The sequence below is a fragment of the Toxorhynchites rutilus genome, chromosome 1 (genome assembly GCF_029784135.1).
Source record: "Toxorhynchites rutilus septentrionalis strain SRP chromosome 1, ASM2978413v1, whole genome shotgun sequence".
Classification (NCBI taxonomy): domain Eukaryota; kingdom Metazoa; phylum Arthropoda; class Insecta; order Diptera; family Culicidae; genus Toxorhynchites; species Toxorhynchites rutilus.
Window position 1 is genome coordinate 103,168,391 of NC_073744.1, and position 22,205 is coordinate 103,190,595.

General features: G+C 40.6%; 3 protein-coding genes across 3 annotated transcripts; 1 reads left to right on the forward strand and 2 right to left on the reverse strand.

Moving 5' to 3' along the window:
* The first annotated feature begins 440 nt into the window (after positions 1-440).
* On the forward strand, positions 441-968 carry LOC129761253 (uncharacterized). Its single transcript, XM_055758968.1, has one exon. It carries the CDS (start codon positions 441-443, stop codon positions 966-968), a length of 528 nt encoding a protein of 175 aa, XP_055614943.1.
* A 2,675-nt stretch (positions 969-3,643) lies between these two features.
* Positions 3,644-4,540, reverse strand: LOC129762958 (putative nuclease HARBI1). Its single transcript, XM_055761598.1, has 3 exons — positions 4,296-4,540; positions 3,793-4,228; positions 3,644-3,734 (listed from the first exon to the last, which is right to left on the reverse strand). The coding sequence occupies exons 1-3, from the start codon at positions 4,406-4,408 to the stop codon at positions 3,666-3,668; spliced, it is 618 nt and encodes a 205-aa protein (XP_055617573.1). The 5' UTR covers positions 4,409-4,540; the 3' UTR covers positions 3,644-3,665.
* Positions 4,541-11,364: 6,824 nt separating this feature from the next.
* LOC129763268 (uncharacterized protein K02A2.6-like) lies at positions 11,365-13,897 on the reverse strand. Its single transcript, XM_055762166.1, has 2 exons — positions 11,743-13,897; positions 11,365-11,688 (listed from the first exon to the last, which is right to left on the reverse strand). The coding sequence occupies exons 1-2, from the start codon at positions 13,895-13,897 to the stop codon at positions 11,468-11,470; spliced, it is 2,376 nt and encodes a 791-aa protein (XP_055618141.1). The 3' UTR covers positions 11,365-11,467.
* Positions 13,898-22,205: the final 8,308 nt, after the last annotated feature.

A 22,205-nucleotide genomic window follows, 5' to 3' on the forward strand; every position in this document is an offset into this window, starting at 1 on the left:
GCTCATTCGTTCGTCTCGTTGGACTCGCACCTTTGGCTGAGTCTGCCGATTTGTCTCTATCCTGTGAGTGTGTACCGCTGAAGTACAAAATGCGCGGACCCGCTGAAAAATATATCATTATTCTGTGTATGTCATTCGTACCGACACACGTGATTTTTTACCGCTCTCGCTTTTAACTATAGTCAGGTAGTTTTCTATTTTTGGGTTTTTCCATTTTTTTTACCCGCGCTGGAAATGGATTCGGCGTCACACGCTTCAGCGTGTTTGGTGAATATCGCCAAGGAGTTCAACATGAGTCGTGAACGTACGACCGAACCAGCTACTGGTGCTCCGAAGAAGAAGGCCCGCACTCAAACCAACGCCCCAACGGAACAACGAATCGTCTCCTCCAGAGCAACTTGTACTCGGTACTGCCGGAAAACCCTGAAGGTGCTACAATCATGAAGAAGGAGCGGATTCCCCCGCTTTTCACCTCCAGGAAAGATGTCAACAACCTCAAAACCGAGCTCACTCAACAGAACATCCAGCCACGTTTCAAACTGTGCAGCGTAGGAACTAAAATCGTGTGCTCCAGCATGCAGGAATATACCAAGGTCGGCTTCTTTTTAAAATCGGAAGGAGTTGAATTCTTCACGCACGATTTGCAGTCGGCGAAACCACTGATGGTGGTACTACGAGGACTACCACCATCCGAAGCAACTGACGTTCAGTCTGAACTAATGCAGCGCGGACTGAAACCAATGGCCGTCTATCCAATGACTAGACGAGAGTCAACCAATCAGAGCTGCCGGGATCAGTTGTTTCTGGTCCATTTCGTTAAGGGTTCCACTAGCATCGGTGCTCTAAAGGAAATCCAGGATATGTTTCAAGTCATCATCACTTGGGAGCGTTACCGACCGCAGCATCGTGACGTGACACAGTGCCTGAACTGCCTTTGGTTTGGTCATGGTACAAAAACTGCCATATGAAACCGCGCTGCGACAAGTGCTCTGGTGGCCATCTTACTGGGTCCTGTGGTCAAGCAGATGACATCGATCCGAAATGCGCGAACTGTGGCAAGAATCACCGTGCCACAACCCGCACCTGTACCAAGCGAGCAGAATTCATCGACATCCGTCAGAAGTCAACGATAGGAAACCAGCCTGGTCGTCAATGCAGTGCCTACTGTCCTAAGCAGGTCAATCAACGGGATGGTTCAGTAAATGACTATCGAAACGACATTATCAAGCTGACACGGCGGCAGACGAGGTACATTATCGGCTGTGACCTTAATTCTAGAGACGAAGCTTGGGGCAACAGCAGACGTAACCGGAACGGAATCATCTTGGGAAACGATCTTCAGGAGGGTCACTACAATATCTTGAGCCCTGACTCCCCAACTCGGCTGTCGCGATCTGGGACCCATGCGACCATCGATTATTTTATTACCAACATGGGAAGCAACGTCTCTCAACCGGAGGTTTTCCAAGAGTTGAGCTCTGACCATTTTCCGGTGGTCCCATAGATCGGTTCCGGCGTGAGCAGACATCAAAACATTCGAAGGGATTATCACCGAGTAAACTGGGATAGATTTAAACGGTGTGTGGATGAGAGCATCGACTTCGATGAAGTCCCTGCGACGACTGAAGACATCGACCGATCACTGGAAGAGATCGAATCGGCGATTGCACAGGCTCGTGAACAGCACGTTCGGATCATTCCCCAGGTGAGCAACCCCTTAATCATTGATTCTACTACCAAATACTATATTAAAATTCGTAACATATACCGGAGGCAGTATCAGAGGACTGGCCTTCGGTTCTTCAGAACAAATTCAAACAATCTTTCCGAAATTATTCAAGCCAGACTCGTGGAGCTCCATAATAGTCACTTCTCAAGCTTGCTTCAGTCTCTTCCAGATTGTGCTCGTCCATTTTGGAAACTATCCAAAGTTTTGAAAAGCAAACCTAGACCTATTCCTCCGCTTACCCCTCTTATTTCGGTTAACAGCATAACAGATCGTTTGGTGACACCTGCAGAGAAGGCCAATGAGATAGGACAGCACTTCGTCAACTCCCACAATCTTGGACTGAACATTATTAGTCCCTTTGAAATTTCCGCTTCAGATACAAATCACCTCATTGATCAAAGTCAATTCATTGTTCCAATCAATTAAGATATCACAGTTGACGAACTGTTGGTATCTCTGAAAAATTCGAAGAATATGAAGGCCCCCGGTTTCGACAATACTTTTGATCTAGGTAGTGCGGACTAAATCAAAACGGCTGTCAAAAAAGATCCAATTGAAATGTCAAAAAAGATCCAATGATCAGGAGTGTTATTTATGGGTATTTTTCTCATGATAATCAACACTATGAAAAAGGTATTGTTATCAAAGGCTAAAATAATTAAAATTATAAAATAAACGAACTACATTTTCCGTCAATTTTTTGATTGACCATTGCATCTCTGAAAAAGCAACTTATATTGCAAGGTATCAGAACCTCACAATCACCCCGATTCTGTATTCCGAACGATTCGAAATATTTCGAACGACTTGAAAAATTTCATTCTGTATTCCGTTTGAATTGTATAACATCTTTCGTTCGACGCTTCTCGAATGTCAAACCCTTTCTTTATTTCGTTCGAGTGGTGGTTTGCAGTCGAATTTCTTCCGATATATTTTTACTGCGGATTGCTAAAAAATGTAAGTAAAGTTTTACATCGGTTGCTTTTAATTGATTTTTTAATCAAATTTCTATTCACAGGGATAAAACCAAAAACATAACAACAACAAAGAAACAGTTTGAGCGGCTGGTGCAGCTTTTGGAGAAGAACCCCGACATCGCAAACTCCGGACCATTTTGGAACGATTGTGCTGCTGAATTAAACAGTTTGGGACCACCCATCCGTGACGGGTCTGGATGGAAAAAGGTATTTACTGAAACTATTCCGAAATAATACATATGTATTTCACTTTTAATGTCCGGCAGGTGTGGGCGGATTATAAATCAGCGTTGAAGCGCAAACTCTCACAACAAAAGAGAGCAAAGGGCAACTGGAGGAGGACCCAACAGAACGATACATTTGTCTGAGCTAGAGGAGCAAGCGGTTCAGCTAACTGGACTGTTGGAAACCGTAGAAGGAACCAGGTTGTTCTTCACAAGGAACACCTATGGGAAAAAACAACGAGGTTAATGCAGATGTAAGTTGCGATTCAATTGACGAGTCCGACGATGCGAATGATACGGCTATTCCTCAATGCTCCCAACCAAAGAGACCTAGGCTATCTGCCCTCAATTTAGTTCAAATACAAATTGAACAACAACAGAAATTTCACTCGGAAATGGAATCGCTGTTGGGTACCTCAAACAAAAACCTCAATGATATGGTACATTACCAACGCCAATTCGCCAAAGCAATCAACTCAATAGATACTGGTCTCAAAGAAATGTTGAAAGAACAAAATCGACATAACCACGAAATGGAAAAAATCGCTCGAGAGAAGCTAGAGGTTAAAAAATGATTATTAGAAATGCAAATAGAACATTTTTCCAAACATTCAAATATTGCATTATAAAAATAAACACAATATTTAGACATTAGATCACCAAATCGTATTATTTTATTTATCGCATACAAAAAATAAAAATAGATGATAGTTGCTAGTATTGGAGAATAAAAATTTATTTATCGTGATTAGATCCGTGAAAGCTAGGATCAACGAAACAGATCCTCTGCTGATCGTCACAAACCTATAATGCCAAAAAAAAATTAAATACAATTTTTTAATTTAATGCATGCTGTACTTACAATGAGAACGTTCAGACTGTAGAACCCCTTTCGATTATAAAATAAATTTCGATTCTGATTAGGGGGGATTATTTTTATATGTGTTCCATCAACACACATGATTATTCCTGGAATTCCAGATTTCTCATAGAAATAAAGCTTGGCACGTCGCTGTTCATTTTCCGACATTTCCAATGATATCCACTTAGAACATAATCTTCGCTCCAGTATGTTCAGCATTTCAGATAACACCTTAGAAAAAGTGGACTGTGCCATCGCAATATGGAAATCTTTTCCCGCTCCAAGCTGGTAGTTTCCCTCAGCGAAAAATCTCAAACACGCCGCCAGCTTTTCCTTAACATGAATGCCACTTTTCTTTGTGTTGGAAAAATCGTGTTCAATTTCCCCCAAAACGTATCGGAATGCCTCTTTATTCAAACGAAAGCTTTTAATGAATCTGCATAGTAGAGGAAAATCGATAATAAAAAATCTAAGAAATTCAGAGACAAATAAATTTTACTTACGCATCGTCTGAAAGCTCCATTAAATTACCGGATGTGCGCAGATTCCGTCGATTATAACGAAGTATTCCGATTTCTTCATACACTGCCAATACCGACAATAAGGCGGAATCCATTTGGCTAATTTATTTTCTCACTTATTTTCTATTCACACCGAAGAACAATTCAAATAAATTTAAATTTCAGCACCCGGCACAACTGTCTTTTAGGTTTATTTTGCTTATTTTGCCATTCGACGACATTGAGTTTTGACGTTTGGTATTTGCGAGGAAAACATATATGAAAATCGATACTTTTGTATCGTGCAGTTTTGTATGATTTTGGTGATACAAATAATAAAAGTAAGTATCAAACGAAAGGGTAATCTTCTCCAATGCTAATTATGTCAAAACATATAGGATAGTTGCGTAAGGTGATCATTTTTATGCTGAACAAAATGATGCATTCGTAATGAATATAAATTATCGAAACAAAAATTATGAAAGAAAATTGAGTTGGCTGTATTGAAAATGTATTTTACACTATAGTTTGACAAGTTCTCTACGAACTAGTGGAATAAAATATTGCATAAATAGCGATTTATGATGGTTCCTAATATTAATATAAACTTTTCTTTTCATTTCGATTATATTGTATATGAAATAGATGTAAAGGAATGGCAATGCATATTGCAATCATTTAAAACACATATGGTAACAGTTTTCACTGACCACTTTTGACTTGAAAACAGTCTTTTGCCATAGTAATTTAAATAGTTCACAGCAATCCCACAAACAGAGCAATTGATTGCAGGTGGCAGCATCGGTGAGTCGTCAACGCGAACTGTTCGAATTTCTTTCGAACAGTTTGAAATAATTCGATCGAAATGAGCAATACGTTCGCAATAGGGAAAGCAAAATTATAACTCGTTCGAGATCGCAGTTTCGAACGAAATGCAAATCCGACGGAATGCAGAATAGGGGTGAATAACGCTTAGTTCACTACAAGATTTTGATGTGGGAGCGAAATTCGACATTTGGTTTTCAATAATTGAAACATTGTACTTACTCCACAGAAACGGGAACCCTTATTCGGAACTAGTCTGTCGTTTCCTCAAAAATCGACCCAGTGCGTCTGTAGTTTCCGAAGGTATACGACAAAGGTAACGCGAACATTCTCACTCGTATTCGGGCAGTCTTTCACTGAGCAACGCATTTTTAATGTCCACTTTCCCTGATATAATATTTCTCCGAACGAAATAAAAACAAACGAAGTCACAGTCACGTAAATGATTACTCCTGCGATTTGAAAACATTCGATAAAAAAGACGGGTGGGTAATGTCGGGGACATAACCGGAGTGACGTAGGACTATACAAAGGGGACAGCTTTTGTTAAATATATATTTTAAATATATTGTTTTATTTTCTTCTCCTACGTGAATACCTACCTATCTACCTGAAAAATGGATTAGTTTACTGTTTACTCTTTATGAACATGTTGGTGGTTCTGAAAAGAACCTTTGGCGTTGTGTTTTTGCGTTTTTTATGAAGGCTCACCACCTAGCCCCGTACATGGAATACATCTTTACATTGTCTTTGATCCCCATGTACGTCCATCACGACCATTTGTTTTAGAAAGCATTGAACTGTATTTCCTAAACTCTTTTTTGGAAGGTTTAATGGCCCTGAAAAGCGCCTTGTTTTATGGAATGGTTCCAGTTTAGAACTCTAGCGGTACACACTCACAGGATAGAGACAAATCGGCAGACTCAGCCAGAGGGGCGAGTCCAACGAGACGAACGAATGAGCGTTAAAAGGGAGCGATGGCAAAAAAATACATTCATTACGATTTGTTCGCTCGTTGGATTCACATGCAGGCTAAAAAGGGTCAGGATCACAAAATTATCTTCAATCTAAAGAGTTTATTGTTTTGTTATCACTCGATATCCCCATCGTGTTCGGCTAAACCTTCCTGTTTAGCGATTTGTTGCCACTCGCCACAGCTTTCACAGTTGGAAAATTTCTTCTCATCCAGCTTTGTGACATATTGTACAGTAAATTACATTCAATGCGACGTGCCGAAGCGCCACTCAGTGTCGCATTGGAGGCGATTTTAACCTGTAATTGAACATTTGCGATGACAGTGGTACAGTGTCGACTTTCAATTTGGGTCATAATTTGGATCTCTATGTTTACAAAAAAAATAAGTCGCATAACATGTCCGTCCAATTAGCTAAATGTCGAACTAATTGTAAATTAATGTACTTTCAATCTGGGAACAATTTAAGAATTGGTGAAAATTGAATAATCAGGAAAGTCCCCAACTATCAATAAGCTCAGAACAACTGCCAAATTCACATACTCATCAGATCCTGGCAAACAAATTATGAAAACATCAATTTGTGTTTTATTATTATTTTGGATAATGTTTTAGAAAGCATTGAACTGTATTTCCTAAACTCTTTTTTGGAAGGTTTAATGGCCCTGAAAAGCGCCTTGTTTTATGGAATGGTTCCAATTTAGAAAACTTTGTACTCGTGGTTTTGAAAAAAAACCATTTCGAACGCCCTCGATGCCGCCTTGTTCTGGATTTGCCACCAAAGCAGTTTGTATAAAGAACAAACTTTTTTCTTATGCTACCCGATGCCGTTTTTCTATTGCGTTTGCCACTCGCCACTCGCTGCAACTGCCTGTTGTCTTGATGTCCACCGAACCGAATATGTTCTGTTCCGAATGCGGGGTTTCTTATCGTCGCGAGCAGCTTTGCCAGCTAACTCGATCACTTCGGCGGCCGAAACTATATAACGCCGGCTCGGCCTAGCTACCCTTGCGGGAAACTCCAGACCAACACGGTTCGAGCGGGATTTTGCCTTTCCCTTCACTTTTCCTCCTTTGCCATGTCCAGACATGGCTGCCTGGGTTGGTTTATTGATGTGTTGTGATGCGAACTGATGTGGTGTACGGTTTGAATGAGAATGATCGTTACGGCAGCGGAGCGGGGATTTTTAAGCTGACTGGCTGGCTCGAGAATTACGCATGTGTGAGACTGCGACCAATGTTTCGTTCATTTTTTTCTTTTTCCTTTTCAATCGTGCTTCATTCTATTTCGCTGCTGCTCTGGTTGCCCGTTTTGGTCGGTACGATTTGAGGAGCACAAAATGGACCAATCAAAAATGGGCACATAGTGCATTTTGACAATGCTTGATATTTCACAATTATTCAATTATTTATCTCAAGAAAAATGAAATCTTATTCGTTATGATAGATGCGTAGATATTTCCTATCAATTGATGCAAAAACCTTCGCGATCTATTGAGAAATGCTCGAGTTATAAGCGTTCCAAATCTTGCATTTTTTCCTACTTGTTCAGTGCCTAGATTCCCATTTCACCCCCTATATCTTCCAGTTAGACGTAGTCCTACGTCAAAAGAGGAACGAAGAGTTGCCAGATGATTTTTAAAAAAAGTCTGTAAAAATATGAAAAAGTCTGTTAAAAATGTGGAAATGTCTGTAAAAGTGTGCGGATCTGTAGAAATGTCTTTTAACGTTAATTTTCATAGATTTTTCGATATTTTGTAGATCGCGATGCACGTAAGATTGTCCTTGTATATTATTGTATATTTTGTATATGTATATTTTGTATATACAGCCATACCATGCCAAACCGATATAGTGGTGCTCAGATTTCGATGAAAAGTGGTAGTTTTGTTCTTTATCGCAAAACATTAGCCCCGTATTTTTTCGTTAGGGTGACCATTTCCATTTTAGGGTGGTCCGAAAAATAATTCTTCCCCAAAACTGACTTTTTTCAAGAAATCATAACTTCAAAACGACTGAGCCGGTTTAGCCGGTTTAGTTATCGGCATATCTCATATCTCAGCCAATGAGCTATCTTTTTATTAAAAAATATTGAACTTGCTCATATCTCATATCTCAGCCACTGAGCTATCTTTTTATTAAAAAACAGGAAGTGGGTTATATCTATGGTATAACCGCAAGGGTGACGTAGGACTCTCGTTGATATAGAGATCATTTGTATGAAGTTGAATCTGAATTCATTCTGAATGAATGAATATTTGGAGAACTTCGAAAACGAGAGCGTTACGTTGGAGGCACAAGGTTTTATGCATCCAATATTGGATACGGAAATATCCTACTGATGGGGAAGAATAATCTTCAGAAGCTATCCTGTTGATTGCGATTGATTGAACAACCACAAAACCAAATGTATTTGGTCACAGTGTTACATGGATAGAAAACATTCAATTAAACTCTTTCACATGAATATATTTTGAAAATTCCCAAAGGAACTGGCAGATTATTTTCAGTAACAATTAGATATTTCCACATTTTCCTCGATACTGGAAGCCCATCATTGGTTAATGCCAACTCGATAACCACCTGTTAATAGCACTTGATTGAAACATATTTGGTCACAGTGTAACATGGATAGAAAACATTCAATTAAACTCTTTCACATGAATATATTTTGAAAATTCCCAAAGGAACTGGCAGATTATTTTCAGTAACGATTAGATATTTCCACATTTTCCTCGATACTGGAAGCCCACCAGTGGTTAATGCCAACTCGATAACCACCTGTTAATAGCACTTGATTGTAACATATTTGGTCACAGTGTTACATGGATAGAAAACATTCAATTAAACTCTTTCACATGAATATATTTTGAAAATTCCCAGAGGAACTGGCAGATTATTTTCAGTAACGATTAGTTATTTCCACATTTTCCTCGATACTGGAAGCCCACCAGTGGTTAATGCCAACTCGATAACCATCTGTTAATAGCACTTGATTGAAACATATTTGGTCACACTGTAACATGGATAGAAAACATTCAATTAAACTCTTTCACATGAATATATTTTGAAAATTCCCAGAGGAACTGGCAGATTATTTTCAGTAACGATTAGTTATTTCCACATTTTCCTCGATACTGGAAGCCCACCAGTGGTTAATGCCAACTCGATAACCACCTGTTAATAGCACTTGATTGAAACATATTTGGTCACAGTGTTACATGGATAGAAAACATTCAATTAAACTCTTTCACATGAATATATTTTGAAAATTCCCAGAGGAACTGGCAGATTATTTTCAGTAACGATTAGATATTTCCACATTTTCCTCGATACTGGAAGCCCACCAGTGGTTAATGCCAACTCGATAACCACCTGTTAATAGCACTTGGTTGAAACATATTTGGTCACAGTGTAACATGGATAGAAAACATTCAATTAAACTCTTTCACATGAATATATTTTGAAAATTCCCAAAGGAACTGGCAGATTATTTTCCAGCAATGATTAGATCTTTCCGAAACTTTCTCGATGCTGAATGGCATCCTAACGGAAAGAGTTCTGCGCGTGTATGTGTCGATCCTTCGCCGTCCACCTCCTCCAGCACGTTAGGCAACGATGTTGTCTTGTCGATGTCCTCACGAAAAATGAATGTGTCTCACCACCAGAATATCGCTTAAGTATGCTTTATGTGTGTGATTGAATCGAGAGAAGGTGTGGTTTTCGATGGCAATTTGGAAGGCAAACTAGAGGGGAAGGAACTCTCTGAGCTAGGAACTTTCGGCGACTGAGCAATAATCGATTGCGGGCGCATACAATATTGGATACGGAAATATCCTACTGATGGGGAAGAATAATCTTCTGAAGCTATCCTGTTAATTGCGATTGATTGAAAAACCACAAAACCAAATGTATTTGGTCACAGTGTTATAGAAAACAGGGGATAGAAAATGTGAAAATTACACGATCAAATAAACACCGGTGTAGTCGATTCTACAATCTCGTGTATATATATTTATTCTCCCTCCGCTCTCCTGTTCGTACACATACGGACCATAGATATATTACAGACCCATTACCACATCTCCCTTTTTGACGTAGGACTACGTCTAACCGGAAGATATAGGGGGTGAAATGGAAATCTAGGCACTGAACAAGTAGGAAAAAATGCAAGATTTGGAACGCTTATAACTCGAGCATTTCTCAATAGATCGCAAAGGTTTTTGCATCAATTGATAGGAAATATGTCTACGCATCTATCATAACGAATAACATTTCATTTTTCTTGAGATAAATAATTGAATAATTGTGAAATATCAAGCATTGTCAAAATGCACTATGTGTCCATTTTTTATTGGTCCATTTTGTGCTCCTCAAATCGTACCGACCAAAACGGGCAACCAGAGCAGCAGCGAAATAAAATGAAGCACGATTGGAAAGGAAAAAGAAAAAAAATGAACGAAACATTGGTCGCAGTCTCACACATGCGTAATTCTCGAGCCAGCCAGTCAGCTTAAAAATCCCCGCTCCGCTGCCGTAACGATCATTCTCATTCAAACCGTACACCACATCGGTTCGCATCACAACACATCAACAAACCAACCCAAGCAGCCATGTCTGGACATGGTAAAGGAGGAAAAGTGAAGGGAAAGGCAAAATCCCGCTCGAACCGTGTTGATCTGGAGTTCCCCGCAAGGGTAGCTAGGCCGAGCGCGTTAGTACCAGTCCACCTAGCCGGCGTTATATAGTTTCGGCCGCCGAAGTGATCGAGTTATCTGGCAAAGCTGCTCGCGACGATAAGAAAACCCGCATTCGGAACAGAACACATTTGGTTCGGTGGACATCAAGACAACAGGCAGTTGCAGCGAGTGGCGAGTGGCAAACGCAATCGCAAAACGGCATCAGGTAGCAAAAGAAAAAAGTTTGTTCTTTATACAAACTGCTTTGGTGGCAAATCCAGAACAAGGCGGCATCGAGGGCGTTCGAAATGGTTTTTTTTCAAAACCACGAGTACTAAGTTTTCTAAATTGGAACCATTCCATAAAACAAGGCGCTTTTCAGGGCCATTAAACCTTCCAAAAAAGAGTTTAGGAAATACAGTTTAATGCTTTCTAAAACATTATCCAAAATAATAATAAAACACAAATTGATTTTTTCATAATTTGTTTGCCAGGATCTGATGAGTATGTGAATTTGGCAGTTGTTCTGAGCTTATTGATAGTTGGGGACTTCCCTATAGATAGGTAGGTATTCACGTAGGAGAAGAAAATAAAACAATATATTTAAAATATATATTTAACAAAAGCTGTCCCCTTTGTATAGTCCTACGTCACTCCGGTTATGTCCCCGACATTACCCACCCGTCTTTTTTATAACAATTAATATTTCATAAAACATTCATTGTAACGCCTCGGCAACCTGATAGTGCGTTGAGATCTACCACGATTGGCAGAATCGTCTTCGGATCCTGACTGCTGCATGACAGCAGCTGCTTCAGCGTTAGCTGTCTCCTCTGGCTTCTGCGGTCCATCAATCGGTAAATCATCAGACTGCTCGACATTATCCGGAATCGAAGGCTCTGTTGTAGCCTGCCCGGATCCTGTAAATATCAACATTGAAATATATCTGAAATACAGCTAAGCGAACGATATACTTCTATTAGAAACGAGAACTTCTGGAAGAACTACTTTTTTCAGGTGGCTAGAATTTCTATCGTAAACTTTTCCTGTTTCCTGATTGCGGACTGTTACTCTAGGGCCCTGCTTAGCCTCCACTGTCATAATGGCAGGATTGAACGTTGGAGTCAGCTTATTACCGTGAAGAACATTCTTTACAAACACCTTATCTCCGACTTTAATGTTCGACGGTTTCGCCCTACGTCGTTCATTTTCTCTCTCCTTCCCCTTCTCCTTCGCAACTTGATCTTGATCTCTATAGTCAGTAAGCGGTACAGCAGTGCTCACGTCTTGCAAGGTAGGTATTTTTGTCCGAATGTTTCGCCCGTACATTAGCTCGCTTGGGGTCTTTCCGGTGGTACTATGAGGTGTTGAGTAGTACATCAATAGGTAAGTAAGCATATCATGCTTCCAATCGCGCTTCAGAGCCTGGCTGATCTTGAGCCTTTTGATAAGTGACCGGTTTTGGCGCTCAACCAAACCGTTCTCTTGAGGCCAATACGGGGTGGTCTTGTTAAGGTGTATACCTTTACGCTTACAATATGTATCAAACTCATCGCTAACGAACTGGCGACCGTTATCCAGGGTGATAGTTTGAGGATACCCAAGCCGAACAAAAATGCGTTCCAGGCGCTCAGCCGTTTCATTTGCCGTTATCTTCCGAAGAACTTCGATTTCTTTATAACGGCTAAAATAATCCACGATAACTAATAAGTAGTCTCCCGAAGGTAACGGACCCATAAAATCAATGGCAATATCCGTCCACGGCGTAACCGGCAACTTCCTCCGTTCCATAGGCTCAGGGCGATTTGGCAGGCTTACCAGCTGGCAACCTGTGCACGAATCCACTGTGCGAATTATAGCCTCGTCCATTCCTGGCCACCAACAGGTATGCCTCAGACGCTGCTGCATCTTAGTACGACCTGGGTGACCCTCATGTCCCAATTGCAATATGCGTTGCCTCAAGTCTCGTGGAATCACTAATCTTGATCCTCTGACTACGAGGTCTCCTACTTTTCCAAGCTCGTTCCGAAAGGCGTGATATGGCTTGATTGCCTCAGATGTATGATTCCACACCCCACGATCCAAACACTCTCGCAATTGAGTTAGCTCTGGGTCGTTGGAAGATGCTGTTTCAAGTTCATTCAGGTCGATAGCAGCCAGTTCTAGGACACTACGAACGTAGACCTCGGAATCTGGGTCAAATGATACCGCTTCTGATGATTGCGAAAGGCGTGACAATGGATCGGCAATATTCGATTTGCCTTTGCGGTACACAACTTCGTAGTTGAATGACTGAAGTCTCAGAACCCAACGTTCAATTCGAAGACACGGCGATGAATCAGGTGAGAATATAGCTTCTAAGGGCTTGTGGTCAGTCTCTAGCTCAAACCGAACACCGATGAGGTAGATTTGAAACCTCTCTACTGCCCACACCAGTGCCAGAGCCTCCTTCTCTGTCTGAGCATATCGACGTTCGGTGTCAGTGAGGCTTTTACTAGCGAAAGAAACAACTCTCGGTTCTCCTTCATAAAATTGTAGGAGAACTGCTCCCAACCCAACCGGGGAGGCATCCGCAACAACTCTTGTTTTCAACTTTGGATCAAAATGGGACAAGCTTTCTACACTTCCTATGGCTCGTACGAGATGATCGAATGCTGCCTGCTCTTCGACACCCCATTTAAATTCAGTTTTGTTCTTGGTGAGCTCCCGGAGTGGAAACGACTTCGTAGCCAAGTCCGGAATGAAAGCCCCTACGTAATTTACTAAGCCAAGAAAACTGCGAACTTCCTCAGAATTGGTTGGAGTTCTGAAGTTTTCGATAGCTTTAATTTTGTCTTGTGAAGGAGTCATGCCGTTTCTATCAAAGCGATGACCCAGAAAATCTATTGCAGTCAATTTGAAAACGCATTTTGATTGGTTCAGGAGAACACCGTAGGATCGCAACTTATCAAGAACCTGCTTCAGCGAAGCATCGTGCTCTTGCTCCGTTTTTCCTGCTATGACTATATCGTCGATGAAATTGATGACATTCCCACAGTCCGATAAGATTTGTTCAAGAACTTTCTGAAACATCTCCGGAGCACACGATATTCCAAACACGAGCCTTTTGTATCTGAATAAACCTTGCATGCAAATAAATAAAGCAATATGCTAGTATAATCTACCTTGTCATAAGTTTTAAGTATGTGCTCGTTATGGTTAAACAACCATAAATAAAATCCTTACAAGTCTTATTTCATAACAACTCTGTAATCATATATCCAAATTAATCGCAGTTACCTTTGTGAGTAATGAACGTCGTCAATGGTTTACTTCCGTCGTCTAACTCAAGCTGGTAGAACACATCCTTGATGTCCAGTCTTGAAAAGAAAAGCGCCCCATTCAGCTTCCAGCGAACGTCTTCGATGGTCGGAAGCGGATGGGTTTCGCGGAGAATCGCCTTATTGACTTTGCGCATGTCGATGCATAGTCGAATATCACCACTGTCCTTGACAACGACAACCATTGGCGATACCCAGCGACTGGGTTCCACAACTCGTTCTATTATGTCCTTGGACAACAATTCTTTCAACTTGTCATCCACACGCTGCAGAGTTGCGAAAGGCAATCGTCGGAATCGTTGGGCGACAGGCTCTACTGACATGTCAACCGGGATATGTATTTTCACGCCACGGATGCTTGGAAATGGTCGCGAAATGTCTACATGTTGAACTGTTTCTTGTTTACTCGGAAGCCCAACTATCAAAACACCCAGCTGCTTTGCGGTGTTCTTCCCCAATAGAGGCTGAGGACCATCCTTAACAACGTAGAAACGTGCTACCGTTTCCAGTTGCTTCGACCCATCGCAGATGGAGATTTCTGCGTCAAACATGTTGGTTACAAATAGGCAATCTTTCTGTGCATACGCTCTGAATCTCCGATCTGGTTGCTGATTTCCCCCGATTGTATGTACTCCATTACGAATCATCACATCCCAGGTTTGATCGTCAATTATGTTTGACTGTACACCTGAATCGATCTGCATTTCAATTAGTGCACCGCCAACATTGGCCCAAACCAACTCCTCGGAATCATGAACCGATGATACCATTTCGACAAGTTCGACCTCTTCGTTGTCAACTTCCGCATCGTCGATAGCATGTACCTTCCGCGCATACCTCGCGATCTTGTTTTGTGCAGGTCTGCCGCTCGAATACCAAGCAGCCGGAGAAGCTTGAACGTGGGTTCTCTTCAGTGAATTTTTTCCTGTTGTTGACGCGAAGGTCGATGACGATGCCGGATAAGATGATGGTACGAAATTCCCCGGTCCCCTGGCAGGACGATTAAAGCAAACGACTCGAAAATGTCCTTTTTTGTGGCAGTTCCCGCAGGTTTTATTCCATGCCGGGCACGCGTCTGGCCCATGAGAACGCCCACAATACTTGCAGGATCCCCGAATGTTTTGCATTGTTTCCGTTGCTTTGGGTGTATTCTGAAGAATGTTTTTACCACTGATTTGATCACTAGCCGATCGTGAGGTCTCGTGTGCGTTAACTTGCTTGATCATTTCTTCGATGTTCAAGTTGGAATCTTGGAGAAGTTTTTCCCGCAGCGGCGGAGGTACGAATTGCAGCATCTTGTCGATCACCGCAATGCCACTGCTTGCGGTTGCTGACATCCCGAAATTGCATTTACTGGCATGAACCTGAACTCTTATTAAAAACTTTTCCAAACCCTCGTCGGTCTCAGGTTGCATGGCCCAGAAGAGGTACCGCTCGTGCGCTTCATGGCGTTGGGGTGCAAAATAACAATCCAGCTTTGTGATTGCCACCTCATACGGATCGATACCGTTATTTTTGTCTTCTTCTACGTCCGCTCCAGGAATGTTAAAAAAATATCTCCTGAAGACCGAACCCACCTTGAGCAAGCAGTAGATCTTTCTTTTCAATGGCATCCGTCACCTTGGAAGCACGGAGACAAATTTCAAACCCTCTTTTCCAGACATGCCACTTACTGCGGCGTTCGGCCAGCGGCACATCCGCGTACGAGAACGGTGGTAGGGTCGAGAAACACTTCAGCTTATCCATCCTTAAAACAACATCAATTACAATTGATTCTAATAATCTATCCCAATATTTTACCTCTTTTCGTTAAATCAAACCGATTTTTCAATCGTTCACAGACTTGTTTACATCCAATCAATAACCTTGTTCGCTTTTCTCGTCACGGCAACGTGTGCTTTTTCCAAGCAGAATATCTCACCGCTCACTCGTTGCGGAAACTTTCTTGTTGCTCACCGCTCACTAGTCGCGAAGCTTTCCGTGTTGCTGTCAAGTCGCAAATCTCACCGCTTTCTCGTCGCGAGCCCTGCTGTCAAGTCGCAGATCTTACCGCTTTCTCGTCGCGAGCCCTGCTGTCAAGTCGCAGATCATCCAGGCTTACATGCGCCTATCTCTTTCACTTCCAAGAAGAAGTTTCACTCGCTCTCACCGTGCGGAGCTTTTCATATGCGCGTCAGTAGCGTCAATCGAGAGCTTTTTCCACCAACCTTCAGCTGATGATTGTTAATCCAGAAGAAATCCTATGCACCCACTACAAATTATCGTCCCACAATCGTCGCCAATTTGTGAAAATTACACGATCAAATAAACACCGGTGTAGTCGATTCTACAATCTCGTGTATATATATTTATTCTCCTTCCGCTCTCCTGTTCGTACACATACGGACCATAGATATATTACAGACCCATTACCACAGAAAACATTCAATTAAACTCTTTCACATGAATATATTTTGACAATTCCCAAAGGAACTGGCAGATTATTTTCAGTAACGATTAGATATTTCCACATTTTCCTCGATACTGGAAGCCCACCAGTGGTTAATGCCAACTCGATAACCACCTGTTAATAGCACTTGATAGAAACATATTTGGTCACAGTGTAACATGGATAGAAAACATTCAATTAAACTCTTTCACATGAATATATTTTGAAAATTCCCAAAGGAACTGGCAGATTATTTTAAGTAACGATTAGATATTTACACATTTTCCTCGATACTGGAAGCCCACCAGTGGTTAATGCCAACTCGATAACCACCTGTTAATAGCACTTGATTGAAACATATTTGGTCACAGTGTTACATGGATAGAAAACATTCAATTAAACTCTTTCACATGAATATATTTTGAAAATTCCCAAAGGAACTGGCAGATTATTTTCCAGCAATGATTAGATCTTTCCGGAACTTTCTCGATGCTAAATGGCATCCTAACGGAAAGAGTTCTGCGCGTGTATGTGTCGATCCTTCGCCGTCCACCTCCTCCAGCACGTTAGGCAACGATGTTGTCTTGTCGATGTCCTCACGAAAAATGAATGTGTCTCACCACCAGAATATCGCTTAAGTATGCTTTTTGTGTGTGATTGAACCGAGAGAAGGTGTGGTTTACGATGGCAATTTGGAAGGCAAACTAGAGGGGAATGAACTCTCTGAGCTCGGAACTTTCGGCGACTGAGCAATAATCGATTGCGGGCACATTTTCCTCGATACTGGAAGCCCACCAGTGGTTAATGCCAACTCGATAACCACCTGTTAATAGCACTTGATTGAAACATATTTGGTCACAGTGTTACATGATGGATACGGAAATATCCTACTGATGGGGAAGAATAATCTTCTGAAGCTATCCTGTTAATTGCGATTGATTGAAAAACCACAAAACCAAATGTATTTGGTCACAGTGTTACATGGATAGAAAACATTCAATTAAACTCTTTCACATGAATATATTTTGAAAATTCCCAAAGGAACTGGCAGATTATTTTCAGTAACGATTAGATATTTCCACATTTTCCTCGATACTGGAAGCCCACCATTGGTTAATGCCAACTCGATAACCACCTGTTAATAGCACTTGATTGAAACATATTTGGTCACAGTGTAACATGGATAGAAAACATTCAATTAAACTCTTTCACATGAATATATTTGGAAAATTCCCAGAGGAACTGGCAGATTATTCTCAGTAACGATTAGATATTTCCACATTTTCCTCGATACTGGAAGCCCACCAGTGGTTAATGCCAACTCGATAACCACTTGTTAATAGCCGCGCGTGTATGTGTGTGTAGCGATGTCTTCCCAGGGAACCGTTTGTGGCATCACTCTCCTCCTGATAGATTCCCTTCTGGCCTAGGGTGCACAAACAGGCTCTTGGTGACACCGTTCATCCGCGCTTTCATGATAAATAAAGAGCTTCACCGCAACAGCGACAACATGCTCCAATCGCTGTTCAATTAGAACTGAGTGGATTTCCGAGCGGCGCTCGCTTATATACCGATTGGTGATTTCAATAGCCTGTTTTGAAAGCAATTTTAAGACTATTGAAACAAGTTTTTGGATCAAAAAGTAACAAGTATATAACGCGTAGACATTTTATCCTTCGAATGAAGTGTTTATCATACCATTTCGTTCAGTTGTTTAGGAGCTATTAACGCTCAAAATCTCGGTCTCCGGCGTAACGCTTTCGTTTTCGAAACTTTGATTTTACACCCCGGTATAGAAATGAAAGACGTAGTCCTACGTCAAAAACAGGAAGTGGGTTATATCTATGGTATAACCGCAAGGGTGACGTAGGACTATCGTTGATTTAGAGATCATTTGTATGAAGTTGAATCTGAATTCATTCTGAATGAATGAATATTTGGAGAACTTCGAAAACGAGAGCGTTACGTTGGAGGCACAAGGTTTTATGCATCCAATATTGGATACGGAAATATCCTACTGATGGGGAAGAATAATCTTCAGAAGCTATCCTGTTGATTGCGATTGATTGAAAAATCACAAAACCTAATGTATTTGGTCACAGTGTTACATGGATAGAAAACATTAAAATAAACTCTTTCATATGAATGTAATTTTAAATTCCCAGAGGAACTGGCAGATTATTTTCAGTAACGATTAGATATTTCCACATTTTCCTCGATACTGGAAGCCCACCAGTGGTTAATGCTAACTCGATAACCATATGTTAATAGCACTTGATTGAAACATATTTGGTCACAGTGTTACATGGATAGAAAACATTCAAATAAACTCTTTCACATGAATGTATTTCTAAATTCCTAGAGGAACTGGCAGATTATTTTCCGGATCTTTCTCGATCCAAACGGAAAGAATTCCGTGCGTGTATGTGTGTGTGTGTAGCGGCTGCTTCGAGATCTTCCCGGGGAACCGTTTGTAGCATCACTCTCCTCCTGATGGATTCCCTTCTGGCCTAAGGTGCACAAACAGGCTCTTGGTGACACCGTTCATTCGCGCTTTCATGATAAATGAAGAGCTTCACCACAACAGCGACAACATGCTCCAATCGCTGTTCAATTAGAACTGAGTGGATTTCCGAGCGGCGCTCGCTTATATACCGATTGGTGATTTCAATAGCCTGTTTTGAAAGCAATTTTAAGACTATTGAAACAAGTTTTTGGATCAGAAAGTAACAAGTATAGAACGCGTATTTTATCTTTCGAATGAAGTGTTTAACATACCATTTCGTTCAGTTGTTTAGGAGCTATTAACACTCAAAATCTCGGTCTTCGGCGTAACGCTTTCGTTTTCGAAACTTTGATTTTACACCCCGGTATAGAAATGAAAGACGTAGTCCTACGTCAAAATATTGAACTTGCAAAAAAAAATGGATTTTATGTCCGTAATAATCGATTGCTTATGTTTTTCATTATATTCATGGCTTTGGACTAATTTTTTATATTTTTCTTGAAAGATGAGGCTGTTTTACATAACATATCTCGATTTCAGAGATGCAATTTTTTTTCGTTTTTTAGATATGATTTTTCAAAGTTAACCGGTGGTCTGAAAAATCATGTTTCCCCTTGAGAACGCATGGAATGGCTGTATATATGTATACTAGCTGACCCGGCGAACTTCGTGCCGCCCAAAATTATTGTTTTGATATGAATTCATTAGAACGAATTTCTAAACTTTTTCTCATCACAACATTGTTAGGGGGCCTCCGTAGCCACATTGGTTGCGCGTTCGCTTAGTAAGCGATCGATCGTGAGTTCGAAACTCAGGGCCCTCATTGACCATCTTTGTGTTGTTACAGAATAACTACGTCCACGCAACAATCATCAGCGATGGAGATCGATCCACGGTCGAAATATGATCGATTCATCCATACAACTGCTCTGCTCTGCAAGACACATCGGGCTGCTGTTCTATAAATAACTCAACTGTCTCCGCTGTCCGGTCTAACTGGATAATGGAAGAACAGATAGAAAACTCTTACGCCTAAATGGCTGCTACTGTGTAAATGTGTACTATATGGAATGGTATAGAAGGGAATACTCTAACGCCGAAAAATGGCAACTGTGTAATGTGCTAATTATATATGTGCTAATGATAAATATGTGACATGTACACGATTAAAATTCGGCTCTGTTACAGCTAAAATGCCAATGAGCCTAAAATAAATAAAAGGGACAAAAAAAAAACAACATTGTTCTATGGGTAGAATACAACAAACACAACAAAATGAAGATGGCTCAAAAGGGACCTTTCCTTCATCAGATTTTGCGATTTGGCCTTCCATTTTTACCATTTTTATTTATATAGATAGATGGGTGGAAGATATAGGAATGCGTTGTTTTGCCTGAAAATCCATTTCCACTTTCGAACAAAGATCAACTTCCTAGCGCAAATATCGAATGGCCAAACAACGCTCACCATGATGTAATTTTGGGTCATATGGGAATTCAATTTTCGAAATTTTCCGACATTCCATTAGAGTTTTCCGAAAATTTTCCGATTTTGCTCTCCACTATATTGATCTACGGGAAGAGACAAATAAAACAAAATAAAGAAGGCTTAAATCGGGCCATCCCTTCTTCGGGTTTTCCGCTTACGAACAGATTTGGGTTTCCATGTTTATTTATATATAGATATAGGCTAACAGTGCGAGGTTGGAGGGATGCTCATGAACTAGGATGAAACGATCTCCGTTATCGCTTGGATGTAGTCAATCTTAATATTACTCAAAGATGTTTAGTCAGGGCTTTGAGAATCAACTCATTGTCGTTTGCTCAAAAGCGACCCTTCTAGGAGAGTCATTTTTAAGGAAATTAGCGACGCACATCTTGCCGTTCACACGTTTGCTAAAAAATGATTCGCTTGGTGCCGGTAGCTCTAATTCGGTTTAGTTGGTTTGTCGCCGGCCGTTCTTGATATTTATCGGGAAATTACAATCTGCTAAGTTTTACCAATCTCATCGATAGTTCTAATAGGTTTGGACTCTGTTCCCTCACTGTCATGAAATTTCGAAATGTAGTATAGTAAATGTATAGTATGTATAGTAAACTAGCTGACCCAGCAAACTTCGTCCCGCAAAAAATTGTTTTTTGCCTTCAATACCTTCAAACATTCATGTTTCCTTACTATGAGCATGCTCATGGGTCCAATCGCAGAACTGTTCATTGATTGATCTTCTATTCGTCTTCGTTGGATTTACTTTAAAATTCCTAGTATTTCTAACAAACTCATCATTATAATATCAGATTGTTTCCAGACACAATTCTCGTTCAAGATTTTTCAACCACTTGTAAATAGTTTCTCCGTTACATGGAATAAATGTTTTGTACAGAAAATATGATAGAATAAAGACAGCCCTAAACCGGAAAATTCCTTCCTCGAGTTTTGTTCTTATCAACACATCTGGCGATCCTTTTTTTTTATGTAGATAGAAGAACTAGGAGTGCGTTTCATCACATGAAAATCCATTTCCAGTTTCGAACAAAGATCAATTTCGCTAGCGCAAACATCAAATGAACTAACAGCACTTGCCACTATGTAATTGTAGAACATATGGGAATTTAATTTTCCGAATTTTCTCTTTTTTCTCCAGAGTTTTCCGAAAATTTTTAATTGTCATGTTTGACTGGAATATTTTTCGTTGAAATATGTGTAATATTTTTATGGGTCCCCCTCTCCATTTCAGAGGAGGGAGTGTTGTCATACCATCATAGAAACATTTCTCATACCCAAAAACCCTGACATCCTAAATTGTGCTTGATTAGTTCTCGAGTTATGCAGAAATTTGTGTTTCATTTGTATGACAGTCCACCCTTAGAGAGCGGGAGGAGTGTCTAACCACCATAGAAATATGTATTGCATCCTAAAACTTCCACATGCCAAATTTGGTTTCGTTTGCTTGATTAATTCTCGAGTAATTCAGAAATTTGTGTTTCATTTGTGTGGCATTTGAGGGGGTGGAGAGACTAACCATCATAGAAACATTTATTGCATTCTAAAACCTCGATATGCCCAATTTGGTATCATTTGCTTGAATAATTCTCGAGTAATGCAGAAATTTGCGTTTCATTTGTATGGAAGCCTCTCCTTAGGGAGGGGGGTGGAGAGTATTATATAAAAACTATAATAAAAATT

Coding starts and splice junctions, on each gene's coding strand:
- LOC129761253 (XM_055758968.1), top strand. CDS start 441: ATGAAGAAGGAGCGGATTCCCCCGCTTTTCACCTCCAGGAAAGATGTC.
- LOC129762958 (XM_055761598.1), bottom strand. CDS start 4,408: ATGGATTCCGCCTTATTGTCGGTATTGGCAGTGTATGAAGAAATCGGA. Junction 4,229..4,295: donor ATGGAGCTTTCAGACGATGC/GTAAGTAAAATT, acceptor TCTACTATGCAG/ATTCATTAAAAGCTTTCGTT. Junction 3,735..3,792: donor ACAGTCTGAACGTTCTCATT/GTAAGTACAGCA, acceptor TTGGCATTATAG/GTTTGTGACGATCAGCAGAG.
- LOC129763268 (XM_055762166.1), bottom strand. CDS start 13,897: ATGCAAGGTTTATTCAGATACAAAAGGCTCGTGTTTGGAATATCGTGT. Junction 11,689..11,742: donor AGTTCTCGTTTCTAATAGAA/GTATATCGTTCG, acceptor TGATATTTACAG/GATCCGGGCAGGCTACAACA.